We start from the raw sequence: 20,042 nt of genomic DNA on the forward strand, positions 1-20,042 counted from the left end.
ATACACAAGTCCCTGGTGAAGCATCAAAGCTGTTCTCCTTTATCAGTCGTGGGCTCCCCTTCCCGCATGTTCCTGTAACTTACCAAGCATTTATGACATTGATTTTACGATCGGACTGTTAACCCTCCCGCCCCTTCAGGCCTGCCAACCTTTTTGGCCCGGGCTGTCAGTCAGATGTCATCCAGCCAATTACGTGCGTCCTTAGGAAGAGCCACCCTGGATTCTCACCTGTATCCCGGCTGAGCCTTGCGAGGAAGTCTCATTGCATTTGCTGTTTGGCTTGGTGTGGTTATCTTTGTTTAAAGTCGATATGTCTTTTCTAAGGCACACGGAACCTTGCTGTAATGGAGTTTGAGGTTATATGCTGAGAGGTGGTGCGTGTGTGTCTGTGTGTGTGTTTTAAACAAAACGTGACACGTTCTTCCAAAAAGTTGTTTCTCCTGAGACTTCTGGTCAACCTGCCTTCCCCGTCCTTTCCCGAGGGGGAGCGATTGGCTCACTGTGCAGTCGAGAATCAAGCAATGAAAAACGAGTGGGAAGATGGGGGTTGGTGGGGAGGGAGACCAAGCCCAGCCAAGACCTTCATCCGCTGTGTGTGAATGAGATGGTGGGTGGAGAAGTCGCCAAGTGTTCTCCTGGAAGGAGGTGTGGCGGGAGGGTGGCCTAGGATTTGCAGAGAATGCTCAGGGCCGTGCGAGAGGCGCTGAGTTGCCTGTTGGAGCGGGGCCGGATGGAGGAAATACTCCTGTGATGTTGTTGCCACAGGAGCAGAGCGGTGGCGGGTGATCTGATGTCTCCCTCCCCAGGGACACGAGGTCTCAGAGGGCAAATTCAGCTTAGTGGCACTTTGGAGTCGGAAACGGAAAAGCCCCAGGGCTGAAGGACAGCTGCTTTGGGTTGCGACTAATAACTAAGAGGCAGGTGTGGAACGGGGGCTGGCGGAGCCCAGCTGCCATCTCGGCTCGCCGCGAAGATCCTTGACAGCAGAAACCACGCAGCCAGTGGTGAACGGGCTCATCCAGACTGGGCGAGATCCTCTCTGCTGGCGGGGGAGTCGGCCCGTTGAGAGTCTGGGCGGTTCTTCTTAGAAACATCGAGCTCACATTTTGCACCTACGTATTTTGAGTCTGAAACCAGCTGAGTCACAAGCAAGGGTGTTCTGTGGGTTGTAGGGAGAGGATGGGAATTCGGAGATGCGCCTTTCTCAGCGCCCGGATGGCATTGGCCTCGTTTTTAGATTTAGGCCCTCAGTTTTACGGCTTGTAAAATGGGACAATGTTTCCGAGACTCGGGGAGGATGAATGCAGCCGTGGGCCCTTTTGGGGGCTTCGCAGAGCTTGCCCAGGCCTGCACACTTGCCCTTGAACCCTGCAGTCCTCAACACTTTTCCGTGAACTTCTCAAACTAGAAATCTGGTCAGTAAGAGCAACGGCACACCTTCGCCTCTAAATCAAATGGCGTATCCCCTCCCAGGTTCATGATCCTTCCTCGAGGGCTGCAAAGTCTTCCTCCTCTTGTCTGTCCGTCCCCGGCGTCCCCCTGGCCCCCGGACAGTGTGGGCAGCCGGCGTGGCTTTGCTGCCACCTGTGTGCGGCGGGGCCGCTGTTCTGTGTCCCCGGCGGGGCCTGGCAAGGTGATGCGGCCCTCCTCCTCCCCTGTGGCTCGTCGCCCGGCCCCGACTCTGACGCTGTGCTTGCAAAGGACACAGATTCGAACCGGTCTCCAGGGGTAGAGCTGCCAACGGTCTGAAGACAAAGAGGGGTCCTCCTGATGCCCCTTTCCCCGCACCTCCGCCCCCGCTCCTGCCACGCAGCCCGGCCGCGACACCCAGGGGCGCCGCCCACCCTCTGCGCCTCGACGGGGTGGGGCGACGGCCAGGGTCCCCACTGCCCTGCGGTCTCTGTTGTGGGTGCGGACAGAAGCCTGTTAGAGCGCTCTGTGTGGGACCTTAGCCTCGGCCCTCCTAACCTCTTTCCTTTCTCTCTCTCTTCCCCCTCTCTCCCTCCTCTCCCCCTTGCCTCCGCCCTTCAGGTCCGATCCGTACTGGGTGCAATGAAAGCTCCACGCAGGCCTTACCATGGAAGGCTGTGACTCGCCGGTCGTCTCGGGGAAGGACAATGGGTGCGCCGTCCCTCAGCGCCAGCAATGGACTGAACTCAACAGCGCCCACCTCCCCGACAAGCCCGGTAGCATGGAGCAGTCCACAAGCGAGAACCACGGGCCCCTGGACGGCCTGAGGGCCCCCTTCAATGAGCGCCTCGCGGAGAGCACCGTCCCGGCCGGCCCCGCCGCCGAGCCCGCCGGCAAGGAGGTCAGCTGCAACGAGTGCTCGGCCTCCTTCGCCAGCCTCCAGACCTACATGGAGCATCACTGCCCCGGCGCGCGCCCCCCGCCGCCCCTGAGGGAGGAGAGCGGGAGCGACAGCAGTGAGGAGGGGGACGAGGAGAGTGACGTGGAGAACCTGGCCGGGGAGATCGTGTACCAGCCGGACGGCTCGGCGTACATTGTCGAGAGCCTGAGCCAGCTGACCCCGGGCGGGGGCGTGGGGGTGGGCGGCAGCGGGCCCCTCCCGTCGCTCTTCCTGAACTCTCTCCCCGCCTCGGCGGGCAAGCCGGGGGACCCTTCCTGCGCTGCGCCCGTCTACCCACAGATCATCAACACTTTCCACATAGCCTCATCCTTCGGGAAATGGTTTGAGGGCCCAGACCAGGCTTTCCCGAATACCTCAGCCCTGACGGGGCTCAGCCCCGTCCTGCACAGCTTCCGCGTATTTGACGTGCGACACAAAAGCAACAAGGATTACCTGAACAGTGACGGCTCTGCCAAAAGCTCCTGCGTATCCAAAGATGTCCCCAACAATGTGGACCTGTCCAGATTTGATGGCTTCGTGCTCTACGGCAAGAGGAAGCCCATCCTGATGTGTTTCTTGTGCAAGCTCTCCTTCGGGTACGTCCGTTCGTTTGTGACCCACGCGGTGCACGACCATCGAATGACCCTGAGTGAAGATGAGCGGAAACTTCTTAGCAATAAGAACATCTCCGCTATCATCCAAGGGATCGGCAAAGACAAGGAACCCCTTGTAAGTTTTCTGGAACCAAAAAACAAAAACTTTCAACTCCCTTTAGTTTCCACCGCTAACCTCATAGGCCCCGGACACAGTTTTTATGGTAAATTTAGTGGCATTCGAATGGAAGGGGAGGAGGCTCTCCCAGCCGGCCCCGCCGCCGGCCCCGAGCAGCCCCAGGCTGGTATCTTGACCCCCAGCACCCTCTTGAACCTTGGCGGGCTCACCAGCTCTGTCCTGAAGACCCCCATTACCTCAGTCCCCCTGGGGCCTCTGGCCTCCAGTCCTACCAAATCCTCAGAGGGCAAGGACTCGGGGGCAACAGAAGGAGAGAAGCAGGAAGTGGGCGATCCGGATTGCTTCTCCGAGAAAGCAGAGCCGGCCGAGGAGGAGGCCGAGGACGAGGAGGAGGAGGTGGAGGAGGAGGAGGAGGAGGACGAGGACGAGGAGGACGAGGACGAGGATGAGGACGAGGACGAGGGTTGCAAAGGACTCTTTCCAAGCGAGTTGGACGAGGAGCTGGAGGACAGGCCCCCCGAGTCTGGGGCCGCAGCAGGTAGTAGCAGCAAAAAGGACCTTGCTCTCTCAAACCAAAGCATTTCTAACTCCCCCTTAATGCCTAATGTGCTCCAGACCCTGTCGAGGGGCGCAGCTTCTACTAGTTCTAATTCCGCTTCTTCCTTTGTTGTCTTTGATGGTGCGAACAGGAGGAATCGTTTAAGCTTTAACAGTGAGGGCGTCAGGGCCAACGTGGCAGAGGGCGGCAGGAGGCTGGACTTTGCTGATGAAAGTGCCAATAAAGACAATGCCACAGCACCAGAACCAAATGAAAGCACAGAGGGGGACGATGGGGGCTTCGTGCCCCATCACCAGCATGCTGGCTCCCTCTGTGAGCTTGGGGTGGGGGAGTGCCCCTCGGGGAGTGGCGTGGAGTGCCCCAAATGCGACACGGTCCTGGGTTCCTCCCGCTCGCTGGGCGGCCACATGACTATGATGCATTCTCGCAACTCGTGCAAGACACTCAAGTGCCCCAAGTGCAACTGGCACTACAAGTACCAGCAGACGCTGGAGGCGCACATGAAGGAGAAGCACCCAGAGCCGGGGGGCTCCTGCGTCTACTGCAAGAGCGGGCAGCCCCACCCTCGGCTGGCCCGAGGCGAGAGCTACACGTGTGGTTACAAGCCCTTCCGCTGTGAGGTGTGTAACTACTCCACAACTACCAAAGGCAACCTCAGCATTCATATGCAGTCCGACAAGCATCTCAACAACATGCAGAACCTGCAGAACGGAGGGGGCGAGCAGGTCTTCAGCCACACGGCTGGGGCGGCGGCGGCGGCTGCCGCGGCGGCGGCCGCCGCGGCCAGTATCGGCAGCTCCTGCGGGGCCCCCTCGCCCACCAAACCAAAAACCAAACCCACCTGGCGGTGCGAGGTGTGCGATTACGAGACCAACGTGGCCAGGAACCTCCGCATCCACATGACGAGCGAGAAGCACATGCACAACATGATGCTGCTGCAGCAGAACATGACCCAGATCCAGCATAACCGCCACCTGGGCCTCGGCAGCCTGCCCTCGCCCGCTGAGGCCGAGCTCTACCAGTACTACCTGGCCCAGAACATGAACCTGCCCAACCTGAAGGTGGACAGCGCGGCCCCAGACGCCCAGTTCGTGATGGGCGGATTCCAGCTGGATCCCGCCGGGCCCATGGCCGCCATGACGCCCGCTCTAGGTGAGGCTGACTCCGTGTGTGTCTGTTCTGAGGATGGGAGTTAAACCGGGGGAAGCCGAGAGTGGGCCGAGAGCGTGTTGACTTGGTGGATTCTGTCGAGTCCTGTGGATTTGGGGGATCTGTATTTTCTTGAGAGTTGTTTTGTGCTCAACCTGAGCGTCCAGCCCTCACGTCTTTTTCTCGAGAATCCCTCGAACCCTGTGTGAGCCTGGGGAAGATGGTTTGCGTTCAACAGAGACGTGATGACGCTCCGGCTCCACGGGCCGGGATTAAAATTTAAGTGTTTCCTCTAGGTTTTGGCTTCGGGTCGACTTTCCCTTCTGTTCCCGTTCCCCCTGTCTCTGTCCCTTGCTCGATTTGAAAAATTGCCACAGTTCCCCAAACTTTGGGGTTCCATTAAATATTTATCGAAATGTACAGGAAACGGTAGCTGGAGTTTTCAATGGGGACAGTCATCTCCGGAAGAGGAACTGGAAACCGTAGTGTGCCTTATTTAAATAAGCCAAGGCTGGTTCTGAGCTGACTGGGAGCCACCCAGATACGTTTGTCAAAGCTCTCCAGTGTTTTCACCAGGACCTTGACGAAAGAGACGGGTTCTTTCTCTTTCTTACTTTGCGCGAGTTGCCGGTGATCAGGATAGCTGGGAATTAGACGATCCTGGGGCACCGTGAGGAGTGGTGTGATAGACGAGAGATGACTGAATTCTAAAATTGTAACTTAAAGAAAGCCCAGTTTTAATATCAGATCCCGGTTGACGGAGCCTTTGTTGCCATGGAGAACATGGCTCCATGTTAGAGGACATGGGTTGGCTGTTTTACCATTGGCTTAATAGAGCTAGAACGGGACCAAGAGGATAGGATTGGAATGCCAAAAGCCGTGACTCTTTTTTTGTTTAATTTTTTTAAAAGTTTTTTATTGGAGTATAGTTGATTTACAGTGTTGTGTTAGTTTCAGGTGAACAGCAAAGTGAATCAGTTGTAGATACACATATGTTCACTCTTTTTTTTTTTTAAGATTCTTTTCCCATTGACAGAATATTGACTAGAGTTCCCTGTGCTATGTACTAGGTCTTTATGAGTTATCTGTTTTGTATATAGTAGTGTGTATATGTCAATCCCAATCCCCCAATTTATCCCCCCCCCGTACCCCCTGGTAACCATAAGTTCGTTGTCTACATCCGCGACTCTACTTCTCTTTTGTAAATAAGTTCATTTGTACCTTTTTCTTAGATTCCACATATAGGCGATAACGTGATCTTTGTCTTTCTGTGTCTGACTTACTTCACATATAGGCGATAACACATGATCTTTGTCTTTCTGTGTCTGACTTACCACACTCGGTATGACAATCTCCAGGTCCATCCATGTTGCTGCAGAAACCATGACTCTTGATGTACAAAGAATCACGTCCATTTCTGGGGGAGAGCTTCTGTAGCCAGACAATGTACAAACCGGTTTCGTGAGGACCAGTGTGATGGTTGGGGCCCTCCTGCCCCAACTGCACGTGCCTCGGCCACGCACTGCCCGGTCTTCATTCCCTGATATCCCGCTATCCTCTTGAGACCAGCAGTGATGTCCTGAATGAAACAGGAAACCCTTCCTGCCCTGGGAGTGAGTTGTTGTCGGCAGCAGTGAGCAAGTGCCTTTATCCTAGGATGGCTCAGGTTCACGCCAGAGGGCTGGACCTCCCAAGTAGGCGCATCTTTATTTGTGTGGTGTTGCAATGCTAATTGCTGCTGGTGAGTTACATTTCACAGCATTTAATCTGTTGTTCCTACCATGCATTTAAATTTGAATCCTTGCTACTTTAATCTTGTTTTCTGTTTTGGAACGTTGACCTGTTGATCTCTTGTTGCCAAACAGTTTGAAGATGTTTTTTACCCACTGGTTAATCATCATGGATGCCAAGGGGTCAGTCATCTTATTGGTCCCCAGAGTGAACCACAGGGGCGGCACCCTGGAAGACTTTTCACTTTTTAAAGCCTATGGGAATCGGGGTTCTCTCGTCTGGAGATTTAAAATCTTGGGGAGGCAGATCTTGGAGTAAATCAAAGATAATGTAAGTGGAATGAAGACAGAAAACGGATGGGTTCAAACTGGGTCACAATGAAGACTTTTTAATACCTTGAAAACCAGTAATTCTGACTAAGGCTTGAATTGAGTGGTAGAGAAATAGTTTGCTTTTAACACCTGCTGCCTGTGAGTCTGCGGGGCATCGTGGCTTCCGGGCAGGTGGCAGATGCACACACATAGGGGATCCAGACTTCATTTCTTTACGAGAACAGAGTAATAGAGTTCTTCCTTCTGAAGACCTTATCCAGGTAGCCAAGGAGGGCCCTGAATTTCCAGTGTCGCTGGCTGAGCAGCCGAGGCGAGTCTCTGGAGACCTCCTGTGCCTGCCTTAGGCCACAAGAGCCGTCGAGGTGGAGCGAGGGTGACAAGCACTTGATGCCGGGAGCCGGCGTGGGTATGATAGGACGCGTCCACTTGGACCCACAATTTAAGTCGCGCGACCTCTGTAGAAGCCAACGTATGCAAACGAAAAGAGCGTACCTTTCAGTCCTGTCTGCAGCTCGACTGATTCTTCCTTAGGCCGTTTATGAGAAGGCTGTGGGCGTTATTGGGTATTACTGGGCTCTGCAGGGGGAAGGTAGTGCTTGTGAACTACGCTCTTGCTTACACAGTTAACGCTCTCATACTGCCTTTGACAGAAACTTCTCCTTCCTGTTATCAGACGGATGCTGATCCTAGGGATGCTTTCTTCCTAGAGGCCTGCAGGGAAAAGTTCGGCACCCTCGGTCTGGTCTGGTTGCATTTGCCTCCGTTTGTAGACCAGATATTAGGCTTGAGGCCAGATGAACATCCTTCCAGACATTTCTTTGGACTACAGTTGAGCAGGGCACCGAAAAATGGGTGGCTTGCCAAGGCGTCTACGTGTTTCCCGAGTAGCCAGCCAGCCAGCCACAGGACACCTACGTGAGCTTTAAGAGCTCCTCTGATTCTGCTTTTGATTGTAGAAGGTGTCTTTGAAGCCATCTGCCTCTCTGAGGGTGCGCCCGTGGGCGGGACTTGGGTTCCAGGGCGCCAGCTTCCAGCCTTAAAGTCAGGTGTGTGGGGACATGGGACCCACTCCTCTCCAAGACCATCTGTCCGGCATGATACACGAGTAGGCACCTGCTAAGTTCTCAGTGTGGGCCCTCTCCTCCCACCCGCCTGTGAACTGGGTGAGGATCCTCTGTTTCTTGGGGGCTGAATTCGTTCCTTGCAGCCCTATGGATTTGTAGGATTCCAAGCCCTAGGGGTGTTTCTCCAGGGTATAGTTCTCAAGGGAGTTTTGGCTTGCCTGTCGCCCACATTCCACTGCTTCTGTCTTTGATTTGCATTCCATTTCAAGAGCTCGGGATGGCAACAGGAACCTATTTCCTCTGCGTGTTCCGAGGACTTCTCATTTTCACTCAGGCATCCAGCAAGTGGCAGCTGAATTTCTCTTTAGGGCAATATTGATGTGCTGAGGTTAAATTTAAAAAGTGAACAAGATCTGATGCTTCAGGTGGTCGGCATCAGAGACAAATATGTGTTTGCTCCTTGTCTTACGCTCCAGGCAGCTTCTGCTTTCACTGAGCACCGCATATGTTTCGTGGATGCTACCTGGCCTTCGTCCCCATCGAGGGATGGAGCTTTGAGGCTTTTCCCCCCGCTATCTCTTTTTCTCTCTTGTCCTAAAAAGAATGTTACCGTTATGGCTCCTCTCACCAGGGGAGATGGCAAGAGAGAAGACAAGCAGAAAGCTTCCCCAGTCTTCTGACATGCGTGCGCAAAAGATTTCTGTGTCAAATGCAGCCACTCTGCTCAGTCAAGCCTGTACTGAGCTGCTCGCTCGAAGTGCCTTGTGTAGCATAAATAAGAAAATCTTTTTTTAAAAAAAAATAATGTCTTTTCCTTGATTAGCCACTAACTCGGATTCTAATCATTAAAAAAAATAATAATAATAACCTCAGCCCAACCACATGTAAAAGGTCAAGTTTAAATATCAGTTGGGGAGTGACAGGGGCAGACGTAATAGCTCAAGCGTGCGTATGTTTAGGGGAGAGGCAAAAAAACAGAAGCCGAAACTCAGCATCCTGCTTGACTGTTCACTTCCAGGTAATGGAGGGAAGGCTGCTCTTTCCAGGCCCTTCCCGTGGTATAAATAAGAGCTCAAAGTATTAATTTACCGCTGGTGAATGAGAGCTGGTCCCTGGTTTACACGGGGCAGTGACGGACTGAAAAAGAGCAGGGGAGGAGAGGGAGGAACAGAGCTTCCTCAGACCCTTTTTTTTCAGGGCTGTGAGCTGACCTTGGCGTTTCACTGCCCATCCTGATCGAGCTTCCCAAACCTGTAACAGTTTGGCTGCTTTTTACCTTGTCTGGCGCATCAGACGTTGGAGCCTCTGAGCAGGGGCCTGTGTACCCTCTAGAGGTTCAACAAGGAGAAGACTGGACCCTTGTCCTAAAGAGGCTACACCCTGATGGGGACGCCGGCCAACATGTGGCTGTGTATGTGGCTGAAATGTGCCAAAGGAGAAAGTGACGCGTCCCATAGTAGACCTACATTCCACGCATTGTAGGGGGCTCGTGGAAAGGAAATGATCGTACTCTTGGGGAGGTGTGGGAGGGTCCAGCGCCACTGACAGACAGGTAGGCTGTTGGCCAGTGGGGTGTGACGAGGAATTAGGGAGATCATTCCCGAAATCTCAGATTTAGAGCTGTGCTGTCCAATACAGTAGCTACTAACCTAAATGTAAATGAATTAAAAATAAATACAAATTCAGTTCTTCAGTTATACTTTGACCATACTTCAGTTGTCCAGTAGCCACACGTGACTAGTGATTTCCACAGTGGACAGGGCAGATACAAAATGTTTCCGTCTTCGCAGAAAGTTCCTGTTCCATAGCACTGCTTGAGGTAAATTCCGGGCCCACTTCGGATTCACCACGAAGGCGTGGTGTCTTAGAACGCAGCTGTAACTCATTTCCAACATTTCAGGGACGGGAGTTTCAGATTCTGTTACGTCCAGTGCACGATGCTCTTATTTCTGTCTTTTCTTGGGTCTGAGCGAGGAGCTGAATTGAAATAGTCAAGAGATTCAGTGGTTCCTACGTTCTTCTAGGCGTTCTTTTCCAGAAGAAGAAACAAACAAGCGAACATCCAGCCTTGCACACATTTCAGAATGTCCATAGGCAAGATGCGAACACATCAAGTTGATTTTTGTTGTAGTTTTTCCCAGTCAGTGGCACCTTGCAGTGCTTGAAATGGGATCGTTTTTTCTGCTGGAACCTGGGTTGAGGGTGGGGGAGGGCCGGGGGTGCCTCAGTTAGGGCTGCGGCCGTGAGCCTGGCCTCTGATTGTCTGCCCCTCTCCTTCCCTGCAGTGGGCGGTGAGATCCCCCTAGACATGCGGCTCGGGGGCGGGCAGCTGGTGTCAGAGGAGCTGATGAACCTGGGCGAGAGCTTCATCCAGACCAACGACCCGTCGCTGAAGCTCTTCCAGTGTGCCGTCTGCAACAAGTTCACCACGGACACCCTGGACCTGCTGGGGCTGCACATGAACGTGGAGCGCAGCCTCCCCGAGGACGAGTGGAAGGCCGTGATAGGGGACTCGTACCAGTGCAAGCTCTGCCGCTACAACACCCAGCTCAAGGCCAACTTCCAGCTGCACTGCAAGACAGACAAGCACGTGCAGAAGTACCAGCTGGTGGCCCACATCAAGGAGGGCGGCAAAGCCAACGAGTGGCGGCTCAAGTGCGTGGCCATCGGCAACCCTGTGCACCTCAAGTGCAACGCCTGCGACTATTACACCAACAGCTTGGAGAAGCTGCGGCTGCACACGGTCAACTCCAGGCACGAGGCCAGCCTGAAGCTGTACAAGGTAAGACCCAGGCTGTCTCTGGAAGGGAGTGGATTGGATGCCTGGGCGACGGGGAGGGCTGGGGGTGGACAGGCACAGAGGGGCTGCTGGCTGGCTGGCGCCCTGGCGTTGGGAGGGGAGCTGGCAACCTGGTGGTGGGCTTCAGCCGGGAACTGCAGGGTCTGTGCGGGGGGTGCCTCCTTTGGGGGGGCAGGTTGTGTTTCCAGCAGCCCGATACTGTACATTGTTTCCTTTACCCTCCCACCGTCTTTAGAACTGACTCTTTTCCTACCTCACATTTGCCATTTCCCTAGTTCTGGCTTTGCCTTTGTTCTCCTGTGTCTCCCCTCTCTCCTGCAGGCTTTCTGTTCTCCTTTTCCATCTGGCTATTCCCCCTTTTTTAGTCTCTTCTCCCCGGATGCCCCCTGGGGTTCTTTGTTGATTTGTTCGTTCGTTTGTTCATTCATTCATTGATTCAACGGGTACACATTAATCCCCAGCCGTGCACCAGGCCCTGTTCTGGGCCTACGTCCACGCACAAGGTAGACAAAATGTCCCTGCCCTCCTAGAGCTTCTGTTCTTTTTGGGGGCGGGGGGCTGGACGATAAACACAATGGATAAATTAGATGGTAGGCTAGAAGGTAGTAAATGCTATGGGGAAAAATAGGGTCAGGTGTGGGGCCCCTTTGTCCTTTTTTGCTCTGTTCCCGTGTTCTATGCCTCCTTTCTATTCCTCACGTTTAATTTTTCCTTCTTGCCGGGCTTCTCCCCTCCTCCTCCTCTTACTCTGTCCTCCCTGCTTCTCCGTCCTTCCCATCCCTCCTTCCTCCCCATCCCTCCTTCCTCCCCATCCCTGCCCCCTTCATTCTTTCTCCCAGTCTGCAGACGGTAACGAGGAGGAGGTGCTCGGATACTGTAAATAGTCCTTTCACTGGCATGGCAGAATTGCTCCAGACGCTTCTATTGATTTTCACTGGACTTAAAGCCTCACCTTTTTCTCTAATCATCTCATAATGGCTTTAGTATGAACAATCAGGTACAAATCGCCATAAATCTGCCCAGCCTCCCTCTACGTCCCTCCCACGCCCTCTCCCTCTCTTTCCGTTTCCCTCCCTTTTATTGTCAGTCTCTCTCCTTTCCTTTCGCACCGGTTCCCACACCTTTGGGCCGGCGAGCGCCAGGTTCCTCCTGACCCTGAGCTGCTTTCACCCCCTTTCTGCGTATGGTGACCTTAAATGGAGACTCCAGCTAAGGAAGGCTCTCATCGTCTCCCCATGTCGGCCTCGGCCCAGAGTGATAAGTGTGATTCATTTTCCATTGCTTGTTCTCAGCTTGTCAAGAGACCTGTGTGACATGGATGAGAGACCATTTTAGGGAAAGGAGGAGAAAGCAGGCATGAGGTAGTGGGAATAGAACGTTCTGGAATGGACTCTGGCACGGATGGGCTCAAGCGTTGCAGAGGGGCGGGTCTGGGCACCAAACAGCCACCCCCACCCCTTGCCCTCTGTGAGCAGGACCCTCCCCGGACGGCTTCACCGTGTGCCACCCTTGGAGGGAAAGGCTCTTTGCCACCGCTTTAAATCGGAGGTTTTCATTGGCCACAGGGTGGTGCCCGTGTGGTCACGAAAAACCTGATGGAGAAACCGGTGGAAAAAAAGAGTTTCTAAAGGACCCAACTGAGTGAAATTAGTACAGAGGACCCGGTGTGGCCCTGGAAGGTCGTATGCAGCTTTGATGGAGGTTGTTTAGAGGTGGCACGGAGCTGGCCTCTTCCGTCTGGGGAAAAACATTGCCTTTTAGATTATAAAATGTGTGGGCTGGTGATTAACTCTTCATGCTGTGGCCTCCAGTAAGAGTGGACCAGCCCTTGGATTCGCTTCTGGAGGGCCTGGAACCTGGAGGATTCGCTAAGTACATACCTTTTTGGTCCCCGGGCCTCGTGCACTGGCTGCACCTAGAGGGTCGGGCTGTGGTGGTTCCCAGGGCGGATGTGAGGGAAGCGGTTTGAGTGTTTCCACCTGTGATTTGCTGAACTAGCTCTGGGTGCTCATCCTCTGCCTTAGTTTCCTCATTATATGTGTGTGTATATATATTATATGTGTGTATATATATATATATTATATGTGTGTGTATATATTATATGTGTATATATTATATGTGTGTGTATATATATATATATTATATGTGTGTGTATATATATATATTATATGTGTGTGTATATATTATATGTGTGTTTATATTATATGTGTGTATATATATTATATGTGTATATATATAATATATGTGTGTATATATTATATGTGTATATATATTATATGTGTATATATATTATATGTGTGTATATATATATATAATATGTGTATATATATATGTATATACATAGTCAGGAGCCGAAGGTCGTCAGTCTGGCCTCATTGGGTAACGAGTGTCCCCGTGACTCTGCTGTGGGGGTGGGGAGTTCTCCCACCCGCTCCTGGATGTGACCCAGAAACTTAGCATCTCAGTGCCTGCCCCGGGCCTCTCTGTCCTACAGCGTGGCTGAGATAAACTCCTCTTGCCCCCGAGGGGGGTCCCTCTCACAGGGTCTCGTGAGTCCTCGGATTTGGGGTGGGGCTTGGAGGTGTTTGAGAGTCAGTTTCTCTCTAGGCCCTGGTGTGGCCTGTGGTAAATGGAGATTGATTGCATGTTATTTTTCCTCTTGCTAATGCAATCCATTAGCCCAGCACATGCATAATCAGTTTAGAGCACAGTTAACTGGATATAATCGAGTTCTTTACTGTCTGCTAGAGAAACAGCTCCAGATGCTGCTGACCCGGGAGGGCGCCCGGCTTCGCGCACACGGCCCTCCGCACTAACCCCTTCCCCAAGGCCTGCCCTGACCCCCGCCCTGCTCCCTCGCCACCCACCCCGTCTTGGTCCCCTGGCGAATTACTCGTGATCGGTCGGCGAGATACCCACACCTGCTTTCTGTTGTTGCGTCTGCTCAGGTGCTCGTGATGCATCCGACTTCCTCGTGGGTCTCCCAGCCTCTCTTTCCCCTCCTCTTCCTTTGGCGTGCTGAAGGAGACGGAGCAGCGGTCTCGGGAGATGCAAGCAGAAGTGTAGCTTTCCGGTCTGTCCTTGGACCACACACTGGTCCAGAGTCATTTCTCTTGGTGTCATAAATCCAGGCACGTACGTTGCTGGATTAGGACTGAGCTGCCTGAAGGCATGAGATAATTCCTAATCTGGACACAAGAGAGGGTTGGGCTAATCTGCAAAAAGGAGAAACAGGTAATACTCTCTCTCTTGCCTGGCTGGAATTGTCGAGTTTGGCTTATTGTGTGAGAGCAATTTTTAAAGCGAGGTTAACGTTCATCCAGTTCTTCCTCCCTGCCTCCTGGAAGTGAAGGAAAGTGGGGGTCAGCTGGGGAGCCCCAGGCCTCAGGTGGAAGCTGTTTCCTGTTTTCTTTGCTCCCAGGTTACTTTTCTGAAGTGCTTGTGATTAAATTCCTTGAGGCTTTTTTTTGGGTCTTAAATAGCGGTGGCTCTGGTCCAGCCCCCAGTGGTCATATGTCCAGACCCTCACAGCTGCCGTTATGGGCACTGGGATAGATTGATACAGAGAGACACAGCGGGAAGGCCAGGGGCCCCAGTCAGGCTTCGAGGCTGAGCTCTTGGTTTTTTTTTTTTTTTTTTTTTTTTTTGCGGTATGCGGGCCTCTCACTGTTGTGGCCTCTCCCGTTGCGGAGCACAGGCTCCGGACGCGCAGGCCCAGCGGCCATGGCTCACAGGCTTAGCTGCTCCACGGCATGTGGGATCTTCCCGGACCAGGGCACGAACCCGTGTCTCCTGCATCGGCAGGCGGATTCTCAACCACTGCGCCACCAGGGAAGCCCAGAGCTCTTGGTTTTTTGCCTATAGTGATTCATCTGAGCCGGATTGGCAGTGTGTTGTGGGAAAGGTATTTGTCTCTCATTAGGGCTTGAGCTCCAGAACGGGAATTCCTCACCTTACTGCTTTCCCACATAGATGCTTCACTCTTCTCCTAGAGGACCTGCTCCCAGGCCCCAGTCTCCCACCCCTTCCCCGCACAGAGATGCGGGCTGTTCTTGCTTGTCTTAAACGGGGGGGCGGCAGGTACTGCTAGAGACCGCCCGCCACTCTCCTCCGTGCTAGCGCAGATCCTGAGTCCAGTTTGTGGGTTCAGAGCTAGTGGGAGCTCCTCTGTGTTTATCTGGACTTGCCTGCGGTGTGGCTTCCCTGGTGAGCTCTCTGAGATTTGTAGTGTTTTCCGCTTTGGGGGAGGAGGGTGCAGAAAGGGCAGTTGGAGATAGGTGCACACCTGCCAACTATTAGAATCTGTTTTTCACTTTGATGTTTTTCTTCACCTGAGAGTCATTGGGATGGAAATCCATCAACTTGAGCAGAGAGATTAAGACCCCACCAGAATCTATTACTCAAACAGTTCCCAGCTGAGTTTTCTTTGATTGGGCCCGGCCCAACAGTTTCATATTCATCTTAAATTATACACAAAGAAGGTTGTCTACCGCAGGGTCGAGTCTGCGCCCCGTGTGAGCTGCGTCGGGCCAGCTGGGCAAACCGAGGGGGAGACGCCAGATCTATTCGGCTTCCAGTAGGAGGTAGAATATGGCACCAACTGACTAAACAGCACCCGCCCAAATTCTCCACATAGTGGGCTTTGATGCTTGCCATCCTGTTGGGGTTATTCGAGGGAGGATGAAGGAAGGAACCCTCTGTCAGACTCCGCATTACTGTAGAATCCATCTTCTCAGTTCTTGCCCTGGCAGGGTTCACCCTCCCAGCAGGGCAGTAAATTCACCATAGGATGGACGGACAGATTGGAAGGTGTACAACGAGTCAGACAGAGGTTGGGTTTGCAATTTGCATTCTTCGTGCTCCTTTATGGGTGCACGGGGTGGGGGTCTTAGGCACACATCTGCACGCTTCATGCCCACAGAGGGTGACCGGCAGCCTTGGTCTTGCTTGGAAAGCAAAAAGCTGTCCTCCTTCCCTCCTCGTCCTCTCCACCCTGATGTGGCTTCATGTTTGAAGCCCTGGTACAGGTGCCATCTGGTTTCCATTGTCACTCTGGAACCGGTCTCCTCAAACCTTGCTTTCTCATTAGGTCAACTATTTTTTTTAAGTGCATGCTTAATGCCTTCTTCTCTCCATACCTGGGTGCTTTCAACCAAAAATGAAAGGCAGGGAATGTTCTCCTGTGGTTGATTTAGAAGGTGTGAAGGGCCAGATGTTTTGGTACGTTTGAGCACATTTCGCCTTCATGCCCTGCGTCTCCCGGAGCAGCCGGGGGCCTGAAGTTCATTTCCCTCGCCGGATGGGGGGCTTCTGGGGCTGGGCTGGGAGACTGCATGCACCCGGGCCCCGTGGCCACCACTGGAGAGCCCGGGGCGGGGCTCTGGCGGTGTTTCTGGCCACATGACAACTTCAGGGGGACTCTAGGAAGGTTGAAAAATCAGATCTTTGTTGGAGGCAGTGCTCGTGTTGGGACAGATTTAATCCTTCACTGCTGTAGGAATTATGGCCAACGTGTGATATAGGAACGTGTGGCCGGTGGCTGCAGTGTGAAAGATCGGCACCTCAGTGCAGTCTTGCCCCCCCTCCAAAACTATCCCCCCACCTTCACCTGAGTCCCTCTAGTGGGTGTCGTTTCATTCAACACATTCATTCAGCTGATGGGCTTTAAAGCACAAGCTTTGCCTAGATCCCTCGGGTTACTGGGTTATGCACACCTTCACGTCAAGAAGGTTAGGTCATTGTTACCTTTTGGCTCCATGCTTTAGATACCAAAGAATGGAATTGAAATCTTATTAGATGTGCCTGTTTTTTTAAAAGTCCAGTAGTAAATATGCTACCTGTTGAAAAACCAGTTTCACAACCACTAACCATAACACTTTCCCCTTTTTTCCAAATGCTTTTAGTATTTTTATTTTCTTTCTTTTTTCCCCTGCATCCTTTTTGTGGATGGTAAAGAACTGATCAGACCCCTTTAGATTATTATTGTATTCTTAATGATTTCGTCAAGACTGGCATCCCATGTTTACCTCAAGTGTAAGTTAATAATAAAATGTGGATTCCTTATTTTTATGGTAGAAATTATTAGTATGAGTAATGTGTGTTCACTGTAGAAAATTTGAAAAATCCAGGGAAGTATAAGAGAAAATAATCATCAGCCTAAACCCCATCATATGACAACATATTTTTCTTTCTTTCGTTTTGCATATAACAAGATGCATAAATCATCTTACAAAATTGGAATTATGCTGCATATATACAGTATTATACCTCAGCCCTTATATCTTTAAGTATTTTTCAGTACTTTTAAAAATGGAAGTCCTTTTTCTACTCTCCAGCTCTGCTCTCCAGAAACAAATCACTGTGATTTAGATTATCTCCTTTTGGTTTTTTTTTTTTTTTTTTTCCTATGCTTATACTGATAGAAATGATGTGTATACACATACATACTGTTCACTTAAGAAATCTTTATAGACACATGCTATGCTTTTGCCTTGCTTTTCTCATATAACTTTTTATCCTGAAAATCATTTCAGGTTATTACATATTGATCTAGCTCACTCTTTTTTTTTTGCGGTACGCAGGCCTCTCACTGTTGTGGCCTCTCCCGTTGCGGAGCACAGGCTCCGGACGCGCAGGCTCAGCAGCCATGGCTCACGGGCCCAGCCGCTCCGCGGCATGTGGGATCCTCCCAGACCGGGGCACGAACCCCTGTCCCCTGCATCGGCAGGCGGACTCTCAACCACTGTGCCACCAGGGAAGCCCTAGCTCACTCCTTTTAGTGGCTACATAGTTTTCCATTTATTGACCAGGTCCTCACTGATGTACATTTATGTTATCTGCAGCTTTGATCTTACAGACAATGAGGTGTAGGGAACAGCTGTGTTCATACATCTCTCTACGCTTGAGCTGCTCCAAGAAGTGGGCCTGCTGGGTTCCAGGATGTCATGCCTGTAGATAGAGTACTTTCTAATGGCCCTTCAGAAAGAAGACCCTGTCAGAATATTATTCACATTGTTAATAACATTTTAAATATTATTAAGTTTTAAGTATTTTAACTATTTTAAACATTTCAAGTTTTATTAAGAACATTTTATCCCCTCCCTGTAGTAGATGATGCTCAAACCCCCGCATGGTGACCGACAGACACTACGTTATTTTTTTGTTTTCATCAGGTTGGCAAATTTGTTCCAGTGTGGGTCTCTTTAATTGTTAGATAGGGTGAACGTTTTTTCATGCATCTATTGGCTGTTTGAATTTTTTCCTTTTAATATTTTATTTATTTATTTATTTATTTTTGGACGCGTTGGGTCTTTGTTGCTGTGCACAGGCTTTTCTCTAGTCGCGGCGAGCAGGGGCTACGCTTCGTTACGACGTGCGGGCTTCGCATTGCCTTGGCTTCTCCTGTTGCAGAGCACGGGCTCTAGGCGCGTGGGCTCAGTAGTTGTGGCACACAGGCCTAGTTGCTCTGCGGCATGTGGGATCCTCCCGGACCGGGGCTCGAACCCGTGTCCCCTGCATCGGCAGGCGATTCTCAACCACTGCGCCACCAGGGAAGCCCATCCTGAATTTTTGAAGAATATTTATTTATTTGGCTGCGCCGGGTGTTAGTTGTGGCACATGGGATCTTTGTTGCGACACACGGGATCTTTAGTTGTGGCGTGTGCGATCTAGTTCCTTGACCAGGGATCTAACCTGGGCCCCTTGCATTGGGAGCCCAGAGTCTTAACTGCTGGACCACCAGCAAAGTCCCTTGGCTGTTTGAATTTCTTCAGCGGCTTTCCTTTTCATATAGCCTCTGCCCTGTTCATTCATTCATTCAGTTCATTCATTCATTTGGGGGGTTTGGGCTTTTTTCTGATTGGTTCGCAAGAGCTCTTGGTTTATCAGGGCCAACGGTCCCTACTGCGCTGTGGATGCTGCAGAAATGTCTCCGAGTCTTTCATTCATCTTTCACTTAGCTTATGATGTGCTTCAACCTACAGAAACTTTTTCGTTTGTATGTGGTCCAGTCTGCATGTCTGTTTCTTTATCCTTCTAACTCTTCTCTTTTTCCAGGGAGGCTCTCTCTCGCTGCTAATGTTATAAAATAATAACAGTAGTAGCTAGCTCCTATATGGCACTTATCGCAAGCAGGTACTGTCTGTCATACCTGCTTTACAGGATTAATTGATTTACTCTTCTCTTAACGCACTTGTTTTCAAATGGGGGAACCCGAGCCAGAGGGTGTTACAAGTCACCAGCCAGTGAGTGTTGTTGGAGTGGGTCTTCAAACCCAGGCAGGTGGGCACCACTTGATTGACAGCTTCTTCAATACTTTCTCCCCCTGTTTAAGACTTTAATTTATGAGGAATGTATTTTGTATATGGTACATTGTAGGACTCTGTCTTTGTGTGTTGTGTGATTTAGAACCATGTTTTCTTTCAAATTGGATGGTTGGTTGTCCAACAGATTCTTAAATAGCCATTCTTTCCTTGCTTATGTGAAAAGCCCTGTGTATCATCCCCCGTCCGTAGATCTTACAGAGCACTTCCCGAATACTTCGCAGATTTGGGTCAGTCCACGCATATTTCCGGAGTGTTGCTTGTCGAAAGCACTGAGGCGCAAGAAGAGGGAACGCACAGGCGGTTCTCTTTTCCAGGCGTGTAAAGCCCTGTGGATGGGATTTCTTCCTTTCTCTTTTTCCTCTTCCTCTCTGGTGCATCCCCCAGGGTGAAATTTCTTGGATTAACTACCTTCATCTCAAATACACTGCCATGAGGGAGTCTCCAGGAGAGAAGGGGGCTTGAGAGAGGGACCAAATTTTTTATTGTTTCTTAATGGAGACTGTGGGTCTCACCTCTTTCTTTCTTTCTTTTTCTTTTCTTTTTCTTTTTTTCTTCTTTTTTTTTTTTTTAATAAATAAGACGGAGAACAAATACTGAAAGTCTGAGAATTTCCCTTTTCTGAAGTTCTTACTTGGATAGCATGGGGATAGTGTGGCCGTGTCTGCTTATTTCCAGGAGGAGCTGTTTTCAGCTACTGGTGACAGGTCTCCTTTTGGATTCCAGAGAAGGTGTGCCATGGCCCCGCCTCAGGCTCAGGAGCGGGGTCATCTAATTTCAGAAAATCCAGTAACTACCGCTTTGTGGAAGTACTTGAAACCCTACCACATCCACTCTCCCCCGCCCCACAAATCCTTAAGCTCAAAGCTCTAGGCCTTCTTGGGAAGGAGAAATCTCAAACTATCCATCCCCTCCAGCCCAGCCCTGTGGAGAGGAATAAGCCATACTACTTGTGGAGTTCTTTGCACGAATGCCACCTGCTGTCTTAGGGTGGTCTGTAACCC

At 51.3% G+C, this 20,042-nt stretch overlaps 1 protein-coding gene across 4 annotated transcripts in view; it reads left to right on the forward strand.

The window, feature by feature from the left end:
- The window catches only part of ZFHX3 (zinc finger homeobox 3), a 253,340-nt gene that overhangs the window by 84,172 nt on the left and 149,126 nt on the right, over positions 1–20,042 (forward strand). For 3 of the 4 annotated variants that reach the window (XR_010837960.1, XM_059043842.2, XM_067020240.1), the window contains exons 2-3: positions 2,032–4,793; positions 10,203–10,699. Coding sequence is in view for 3 of the 4 variants with exons in the window: in XM_059043842.2 (XP_058899825.1) it covers positions 2,078–4,793; positions 10,203–10,699 (3,213 nt within the window). In the remaining variant the exon portion in view is untranslated. Of the gene's footprint in view, positions 1–2,031; positions 4,794–10,202; positions 10,700–20,042 lie in introns of those variants that run through there. The other variant, XM_067020241.1, reaches the window with a different exon arrangement.

This window comes from Kogia breviceps, chromosome 18, assembly GCF_026419965.1.
Source record: "Kogia breviceps isolate mKogBre1 chromosome 18, mKogBre1 haplotype 1, whole genome shotgun sequence".
Lineage (NCBI taxonomy): Eukaryota > Metazoa > Chordata > Mammalia > Artiodactyla > Physeteridae > Kogia > Kogia breviceps.